Below are 10,199 nucleotides of genomic sequence, written 5' to 3' on the forward strand. Positions count from 1 at the left end.
CAGGGTAAGATCAAGTATATGCAGAAGGTGGGTCACTGGGGTCATGCCATTTTTGGTAAAAAACTGCTAAACACTGAGCATGGTGTGGGCAGGTGTGCTGGCAAACCCCCCATCATGAAATGGGCAAAAGCATTGAAAGAATCTCCAGAAAAATTCACTGAAGCCTAACACAGTCATTCACAACAATACTAGCTGGTACACTGATGCTGATGGGTTCCTAAAATACCTAGTGGAGGAAGCCTGTACTACAAGGGGCCCACTCTCCAAAAAATAATTCCAAGTTTTTTTGTGTCTCCTCAATGTATAATACCAATGTTTCTGTTTTTTAGTTTAGTGATTTCTTCCTGAGACATACATTGAAATTTTTACAGTGTCAAGTGTTCATTTTCAAGGATATAATGCCATGGATTATGCTACCAAACACGAAACGTTCAAATAATATTTATGAGAGAAGATTGACATTGTCCAAAGATTGCCTCCTCTTCTGTGGATCAGGCCTAAGGTCCTCAACTTTTGCATCAGATCTTTCAAGGATGCCATCCCACCCTTCTGCTTGGGACACCAATCTATTCCATGTCCTGCAGTGTTGATACTATCTCACAGACCTAGGGCATGTCATATGTCTGCAGAACCCTTCTTGGGTAGCTTGCCAAACCTATTCTTAATAACATTTTAAATCCTACTTTTTTATTTTTTATTTTTTTTTTGAATTGGCATTCCTTGACTAACTGCTGTGGTAGAAAATTTCTTTTCTCTATGTGGTCTAAAATTTTAATTGTCAAGAGTTCTCTTCCGTATCCCCCACAAGTACAGCTCTTCCATGTCCCTTCTCCAAAGCAGACGATGTTTACTGTCTGATTAATCTGCATGGCCTGTTTTCTTTTTTTTTTTTTTTGAGTTGGAGTCTCACTCTGTCTCCCAGACTGGAGTGCAGTGGCCGCTCCAGCCACCATAGCCTGGACCTGCTGGGCTCCCGCGATCCTTCTGCCTCGGCCTTCCAAGTAGCCGGAATTACAGGAATGTGCTACCACGCCCGGCTGATTTTTTGATTTATTGTAGAGACGAGGTCTTGCTGCCCAGGCGGGTCTCGAACCCGCAGGCTCAGGCAATCCACTCACCTCAGCCTCCCAAAGGCGCGAGATTACAGGCTGGCCTGTTTTCTAGTCTTCTGGAGTGCAGCCAGTACTAAGTAGATGTATATACAGAGAACGGGCTTAGGGCTTTGCATCACAGTTAGAAGGACAGATTTTAGAGCCACACAGCTCCACCAGTTACTGACCGAGTAACCATACGCAGGTTACCTAACCTCTCTGTAACTTGTTTCCTAATTTTTAAAATAGATGTGGAAGATATGGGATCATGTGACTCCCTTTTAAGGATCATGAAGATTAAATGAGTTAATTTTGGTAAAGCGCTTAGACCAATGTCTGATGCATATTAAATGCTATGTAAATGTTTATGAAATAAAATAAGTCATTGAGCGTGTTCTATCTGCTAGTCACACAGTAAGTGTGTTACATGTTGTTAACTCATTTTATCTTCACAGAAGCCCTATATGGTAGATACTGTTGCCATCTCCATTTTGCAGATGAGGGAACCAAGACACAATAAAAGTTAAGTAACTTGCTCAAGGTCACATAGCAAGTACAGGGCAGAGAACTGGATTGGAATTCAAACCACCTGAGTCCAGGGCAATCAACCACTCCTCTGCTTGTATTCACCTTGGTATACTGTCAGACCTAAATGTAAATCTTTTTTTTTTTTTTTGAGAATATCACTGTCAGATGGAGAGAGATGTAGCAGAATGTGTTTCTTGACCCATTAGAAAACACGCTGTGAGATAATGGGGGAGGAGAGATTAGTACCACTGGACCTGTGTTGGCTACTTTGGATTGAAAATCAGAGGATGGAAACCATATGTGTTAGCATTTGCTACCACGGCACACTAGGTTGAGGCCGATTATATGAGAATGTCTTTTTGGATTTTATCATTTCTTTTAAGGCACTCTTTTGCCAGGCTCTTGAGACTTTGCTGGTGCAACAACGCGAGGCCAGGACCATGCAGAACACCATAGAGATGCTGAGATAAAGGGAGTGAGAAAATGTGCTAGCCACATAGGCGTGTACGTGTTGCGTTGTAGGTACTGAAAACATGTTTCACTCTTCTCTACTCTGTCACCCAGCTCTACTGAAATACTAAATTTATCCATAGGAATTCTAACTAGAAAAGGTCAGCAACCAGTTGTGGAAGCTGGTACTTCAAATCTTAGTCATAACAAATGAAACCTTGGCTATGTAGGAAATTCGTTTGAGGTGGTTGTACATGCTCATATGCCCTGTAGATTTTATAGCTTCGAATATGTACTTGTAATTATAGATATTTTGCAAGCATTCTATCCAGTGTCCAGGCTTTTTGTCACAGTCAAAAGTTTTAAAATATTTAAGTTTCTTAAATCTTCAAAGGATCCTAGTTATTTTGTTGGCAATGTACAGATAATGAAAAAAATTATATTACAGTTGTTTTGTGAGTAGAATAAAAAGATTCCTAAGACAGTAATGCTTTGTGGAGTTTCTAAAGGCTAATACTCTTAAGTGCTAGGTAAAAATTAAACTTGAATAGCACCGATGAAATATTTACTCATCAGGTGGCTTTGAAGTTTAACCTCTTTTTGGTTGCAGTCCCTTGTCTAATGGACATGTTTCAAAGAAGAAAATGGTTATAGCCTTCAGCTGTGATGTTTTCTTCTCTGCATGGAGGAAATCTGTTTTGTTTTGGTCCGTTTTGGTATTTAAATTGTGAAGCCTAGCTACTTAGAAATCACACTAATGACAGAAATGGTTCCTACAACTCTGAATTCATTCTCACTGATACGGCAGTGTTTGTAAGTTTATTGTCTAATACCTACAGCATTTCAGACAAAAATTACGTTAACTCTTTTATTCTATAGTCTTTCCAACCTAAATTTACTTAGTTTTCCTCAGTTTTATATCAGAGGAACTAAGGTGTGTGTATACATGAAATGTGAAATACATTGTAAAAATTAGTTTTATAAAATATGTTGAAGTTGCTGGGTAAAATCACTATGTTTAAAGATCTTTAGAAACTATCATATTTAGTTCTTCAGTTTTGATAAAAACTGAAAGGTTTTCCTTCAAAGCTTAAAATTGTAGATGCTTGAAGAATATTGAGTTAAGATTATTTTTTTCCTACATCTTGTATTAAATTTCACACATCTGAGTAATTTAGAACTTTTAAAACTTTTATGTTGGTTTAAAATGTTCTATTTTTGTGTTTCCTCTCACCGAATTATGACACACTTTTAACATTTATGTTTGTGTTTTATTACTTAGTTTTCCTATAAATCTGACAAGCAATGAAGACCTCAGGAAAATCCCGGTAAGTTGCTGGAGGAGGTTAGAGAATTACCAAAGAACAAGCCAGTCTTTTTTCTGGCACACGTTGCTAAAAATGCCTTTGTTTTCTTAAATATCTCAGTTACCTAAGTGTTGACACTGAGCGTGGTAGTTTTGGAGACAGAAAGTGAAAAATTCAAGCTTGTCTTTAAGATATAATAGGGTATAACTTCTATATATGATCTATGAAAGGTCAAGCAAGTATTATAGTTATAATTGAAGCCGATTTAGAATATACATACTTTGTTTGCAGACTTTTGAAATTAATATGAAAGCTGTATGTCAAGGTTATCATTGTGGTTATGAAATAAGAACTTGTGGAAAAGACTACTTTTTGTTGTCGTTGTTGGGACAGGGGTTGAAAAAAAATAAAACTGCTTGTTAACATTCAACAATAGGAAAAGCATCCTGGCAGGAGATCCAGATAACCAGGAAAGTATTTGAAAGAACAAATACTTTAGGACACTTATCTTCCTAGTCAGAACAAAACCAAATATGTTAAAAGGATTGGTAGCGGCCAGCTAAATAAACTCACGTATTTTGCAAGGATTATTCAGATAATCTTAACTTTATTGTATTATTTGAAGTCCAATGTTGAATCTCTATTCAGAATTCCATTGCATCTGCAATCAATTGTAAATATATTAAACATAGAGAATAAGTTACTTTACAAAAATATGGGCAAATGTTCTTGGTCGAAAACTAAATTCTCACTGAATAACAGAAATAGTGCCTTTATTCCAAGAGCCTGATGGTTACTGTTTCAGCCATCTGTCCTTAATGTGTGTGATCCAGATGTACAATAAGAATTTTTTTTAAGCAATCACATATTATGATTTTCTAGGATGTGATATTGCCTAGAAGAAGCTGAAGAGGGTTTAGGGTTTATTTTATAAACCATTCTAAATGCAGTTGTTTGTCTTGAAAATTATAGAAAACATTATAGAAGCACAGGACTTTGTACTGTGTTTTTACTGTTTTATGTAAATGATTTGTAAGTTTTGATGTTTCATACATTCTCAAGTCTTTATAATATGGCAGTCTGGCAAGAAATGTCAGAAAATATGAAGTCAGCCTTTGATCAGGTAGTAAAATGAATTCTATCAGGCTGTTACTTAATCTCAAACAAAACGCAACATCAAAAAATCGATTTAATGTGTAGCTATTGTTTATTAAGTAACCTTAATTACAATTTCGATGTGCTTGTAAATGTACTTTTCCAAATCTTGTAATTTATTGCTGTAAAAGCATCCTTAGAATTCTTTAAAGAAATAAAATGTGAAAATTGTTTTAGTTAAAGGATTTAAAGGTGATAAAAGAATCCTTGATGTGTGATTATTTTTCTCTGGAATGCTAACTACTCTAAATGACAGTTAAAGGATTACTAGGTGTTGTTAATTTACTGCAAGATACAATTAAGAAGAGAAAGCTCATCCTCATACTGATCATTATTGAAGAAAAGTATTTGAACAATTTTTATGTTGAAGATTATAAGATGTTTGAAGTAATTTACATTAAGTTCTCCAGTAATAGCCATCTACCAAGTTATTTTTTTCTCCTTCTGGACATAGTATTTTGTAATTAAGTTTGTATATCTTATATGCTAGTGCCAACACCTGTCTGTGAAAGCACAGTGTTTAAACAGGAGCAGTAGCCAGTTGAAAGGGCAGTGTGAGCTCTTTAAGGCCTAATTAAGAACTGAAAGGGAGATGAAGGGAGTAGGACAAAAGATGTGAAAGTAGCTGAGATGATATTCCCAGAGCAAAGTTCCTCATTAGAACAATAATGAGATGATCAGAGAATGCCAAGCCTTCATCTCTCTCTCTCTCTCTCTCCTCTAGTTGCCTTGGATGTCAGTTAGTACCCCACCAATATTTGGTTACCAGGACAACCTTTCTTTAAATTTTCAGTTATTTTGAGTCCTGATAATTTGCTTTTGTTTAAATTTAAATATTGTAAAAAAAAATGTACATTTCCTAGTTTAAAAGACTAGACTGTGTAAAGTAAAAATAGATCACTGGTAATTCTCAACGTCTTATGTACAACTGTATTATTTAAAATTCTGGATTACAAAGCTTCATATGATAATTCTATTATTCTCTTACCAAGTTCATATTTTCTTATCTGCATGTGGACATTTTTAACAGGTAGGTAGGAGTGAGAAAGGGTTGGTTGTGAAAGGTGAAGAAAGAAGAAAAATTCCCATTAAATTTCATAGTAAGACATCTTAAACACATATGTGCTATCGATATGGAATGCTGTAGGAAAAAATATTGAGTACTTAGGAGTCTCATTATAGGTTGCATTTGGTCCTTAATAGTTTAGAGAGTTGTAAATTTTAGAAGTTTTTCCAAGAATAATAATACAAGTATCTTTTGAAAAAATAATTTTTATATTTGCCTGAAAATTTTCCTCTTTAAACAAAATAATTTTTGTAACCAGAAGATATTCTAATTTTCTGTTGTTTATATTACTTAATCTTTATTATTTTGTTTGGAGTTATATCCAGCCAGTAGAAGTATATATGTATTTTTAGAGTATGTCAATTAACTTAAGAATCTTATGCCTAAAATTAGAAGGTTTACATGGTTTTCAAATATGGCATGAAATCTAGAACTGAGCATGAAACTGTTTTTAATTATTTTATATTCTTGTCCAGAATATATTTTATAGTACATGTGTTTCTAAGATGGTTTCCTGCCCAGAAACTTGATGCTGAAATTTGGGGTAAATTTTTCACATAAAAGGTCAAAGGGAAAATTTATTGAAAAGACCAGAAATGTATTTCCAGGAATCTGTCTACACATTAGTGTTAGATTATTGTGAGGGGGAAGACACAATCCAAATACTGTATCTGTATAGTCTAGATTATAGCTATAATCCAAATACTGTATCTGTATAGTCTAGATTATAGCTATAAAGTGTTAAATGGTAATCTGAGATAACAATTGATTTATTTTGAGAGATTAGTTTGTTAGATTGATTTGTATCTTGGCATTAACTTAAACTACTTAAGTGATAATAAGAATTTTTTATACGTCTTTAGAAAATCCTCAGTGTCTTTAGAGAAATGTTAAAAAAAAAGTTTAACTACATTAACTGGTAGTTGACTGGTATAATATTAAATATAACAATGTAAGTGATCTTTTAACTGTATCTTATCTAATTAGTTTGGAGAAATCAGTTCATATATATAATTTTATTTTATTAAGATTAGAGAGACTTCAGCAGATGCTATTATTAAATGTAAAAACAAAACAGTCAGCTAATCAGTAATGCATCTTATTTCGTTTAATTTCATTAATTCTTGCAATTCTTACAAGAACTCTTATTTTTCAGTAAGTGTTTTATTAGAAAAATGCAATCACATTGGTTGATCTTTATTAATCTTAAAAATGCAATTCAGAAAATAATCACTTGGTAGATCAGACAGTTTTAGAGTTGAAAGGGCCAGGGAGAACATCTGATTATTCAGATAAGGAAAGTGAGACCTAGGTTGCTTTCAGTCTCAAATTTGTGCAGAATTACTTGGGTTAAGGTAAGAGACTTTAATGCTTATCTCTATAGCATGTCTTATCTGTACTATAGAAAACTGCTTAATATAATACATGTTTTATAAGAAGGTAATTAAGAAATGTATTATATGTTGTATATCTCTAAACTAATTATGGCCAACTAAATATTAACTATGGGTGTGTGTGTGTAGACTTAGATAAACTAATCTGAGAATAAAACATCAACCAACACTTATCTCTAGAATTGTCCTTTAATGATTTTAGAGTAATATTTGAGATATTTTTAAGGATAAAGATAATATAACTCAGTTATGTCTGTTTCCAGTTTCTAATGCTAAAATAAACGATGTTGGTTTTAGATATATTTTATAGAATTTAAACTCTTTTCCCTTCAATATCCTCTCTATTCATTCTTATTAACGCTTGTCTTTCACATTTCAACAGCCCTGTAACTAATTTTAGCTCGTCCAAATGATCTTATCCATTTTAATGCCATAAAAGTTGCCATGTTAATTTCCCTGGAACATAGCTGTAATCATGTAATATTCCTCTTTTTAGAAACTTTCATGGCTTCCTATATTTTCTATACCAAAAGTCTAAAAAATCTTAATAGCATTCAACATCCTCGGTGATCTGTTCCAAACATGCCGTTTCAGCCCCTCTCTTCTCCCTTTCCGTACCATATTTTCTAGGCTTGCTCCTCTGATTACCTGTTATTTGGCCACTGTGCCTGAGCCTCGTTTCCTCCTTTAAACACACGTAGCCCACTGTTTGAAATGCCCATTATGCATTTCTGTCTGCAAAATCTTTGAAGACCTAGTGCAAGCTGTGTTTTCTCCAAAAAAAAAAAAAAAAAACCTGAGAGATTCTATGGAATTGGAGAAGTTTTTCAATCCTGAATTTTTCATTTATTCTGGAGAAGGGGGACTGCTTCAGTGACCCAAGCATCAAATTGATATCTCCAACTTTGGCTTTCCTGGTGAAAACTCCTAGACACATAGCACAATTCAAGTAGATCCTGAAAATGGGGAAAGACAGATTTGATTCCTGTGGGGGGAAGACAGCTCTTCTACATTCGTCAGTCCCCATTCCTCATTCTTCACCAAACGGGTTAGATAATATTAGTCCTTAAGAGCAAGAAAACCAATTTCTTCAATATTTTCGCCGATTTTTTAAAAGCCAGGTGGAAATGTTTTGAAAGATAGTGATGAAAATCATTTGTTGAGTGTAGTGATAGAACTATGTTTTCAAAAGCATAGAAATTACTAAGCTGTATTTGGGCATTATGTTTTACAGAATGAAAAATCTAAATTCTACACACTAAAAATAAAAGATGATGTTACAGTGTCTTTTTGAAATTTCTGAGGAATATATTTCTTAAATTTTTGATGTCACATGAATATTAGAATGCTTTGTAATAAAAATGAGCAAATAAATGCCTTTTTTGGTTTTTTGGTTATATATATGCTTTTGCCTTAAAAGAATTTTTACCAATAGAATAAAGTTAACTAAGTAAACAAAATGGGAGAGAATGCAAATATAATAACCATAAGTGTTAATATAGTTATAGTTGAACTCTTGAATTTTCCAATAACTAGGGCAAACAGGAAAATTAGCTAAATTGAATGGCTATTATTAGGAGGAAGAAATTGACCAGTTGCCAAAGGGAGAAAAAGCTCCACCTGCTTCTAAATTGAAACAAGTTATTCTCATAGGGCTTCTTATGGGGATACTAATTCTGAGTGCTGTCAACATTTCATAGCAAGTTGGAGAAGCAGATTTGATATTGCGGCTTATAATCATCTTCAATAAAAAGCCAAAATTACAACATTAAACCACAGTACAACAGAAGCAGTTTTATAAGGATACATGTCCAAATGTTTAATTGTTAATAGGAAGCTATTAACAACTAAATCATAGAGATCTTTAGTTTTGATCTAGTTTAGATATATTTATTATAGAACATTTTATCTCTTAATTTAGTCTTAAGTTGTATGGGAAGTCTCTGATAGTAGGAAGTTGTCTTACTATCAATGTAAAAAGTAAAAAAGTTTTAGAATTTAGAATTATAACCAAGGCTTTGGTGCATCTGCCTTAGTCCTTGGCTTAGAACTAGCTGGCCAGTCTGTTAATTGTCACATTAACTCTAACCCAGGATAGAGAAAAACTTCGTCAGGCTTTGGAAAACCAAAAACTGACGTTGTAAACATTTCTTAATGTGTGTCCCTAATATGTACTAAAGTGACAGTCTTCATCCTGTTCTAGGACAGCAATCCATTTGATGCCACTGCAGGGTATCGTAGTCTGACCTATGAAGAGGTACTACAGGAGCTGGTGAAACACAAAGAACTCCTTAGGAGGAAAGACACTCACATCCGGGAACTCGAGGACTACATCGACAACCTCCTCGTAAGGGTAATGGAAGAAACGCCCAGTATTCTCAGAGTGCCATATGAACCATCCAGGAAAGCTGGCAAATTCTCTAATAGTTCATAAAGCCAATTGTACTGCATTCGTAATTGGGCAAAGAAAGAGAGGAAAGAGGGGAGGGAGGGAGGAAGGAAGGAAAGAAGGAAGGAAGGAAGGAAGGAAGGAAGGAAGGAAGGAAGGAAGGAAGGAAGGAAGGAAGGAAGGACGGACTGAAAGAGACTACTCTATCAGGTTTCATTTCCTACTCTCCTTTATTGTGAAAAATTGTTTTACCTGTAAATATTAGCTAGGACTACCACATCAAGAGTGACCTTTGAAGCAAGCTAAATAATTTAAACTTTTTAAAAGTTAAAATGGGCCTGAGTCAAAAAATAAGTGGTTCCTTGGGATTTACATAGGTGCTGGTGCTGACCCACTAATCTGCCAGAGGCCTAGAAATATCTTCAGAAGTACATGAGTTATTCCTCAGGAATAGATTTTCATAAAGCAGAATTGATACTATGGTTGGTTTCTCAGAAATCAATTTGTAGACATATTTAGCTTCAGGAATATCACTCATTATAAACAATACTGCAAAAAAGAGTTCATGTTTTATATACATGTGTACATGAATATATGTTCATGTATCTTGTATATAAAATTCAGGCATATACCTCATATATACATGTGTTTTTAGAACATTTAAAAACAACTGGTTGCTTCTAAGCTGATATCAATTTCTTAATTTGAAAATGTGTGTGTACTCTATTGATGCAAGATAAGTCATCATTACTACTATTGTGATTTGTTACAGAGAAGCTGCTTCAAATCGCTCTTGACTATGTGAACCTTGGCTTCAAA

At 34.2% G+C, this 10,199-nt stretch overlaps 1 protein-coding gene across 2 annotated transcripts in view; it reads left to right on the forward strand.

Annotated features, from left to right (window-relative positions):
* The window catches only part of RAB11FIP2 (RAB11 family interacting protein 2), a 45,289-nt gene extending 35,818 nt beyond the window's left edge, over positions 1-9,471 (forward strand). The window contains exons 4-5 of one of the 2 annotated variants that reach the window (XM_008051735.1): positions 3,352-3,397; positions 9,195-9,471. In XM_008051735.1, the coding sequence (XP_008049926.1) occupies positions 3,352-3,397; positions 9,195-9,425 (277 nt within the window). In that variant the 3' untranslated portion in view covers positions 9,426-9,471. Of the gene's footprint in view, positions 1-3,351; positions 3,398-9,171 lie in introns of both variants that reach the window. The other variant, XM_008051736.1, reaches the window with a different exon arrangement.
* The last annotated feature ends 728 nt before the right edge of the window (positions 9,472-10,199 follow it).

The sequence above is a fragment of the Carlito syrichta genome, unplaced genomic scaffold, assembly GCF_000164805.1.
Source record: "Carlito syrichta isolate Samal-C Ts95f unplaced genomic scaffold, Tarsius_syrichta-2.0.1 Scaffold228640, whole genome shotgun sequence".
NCBI classification, from domain to species: Eukaryota; Metazoa; Chordata; class Mammalia; order Primates; family Tarsiidae; genus Carlito; species Carlito syrichta.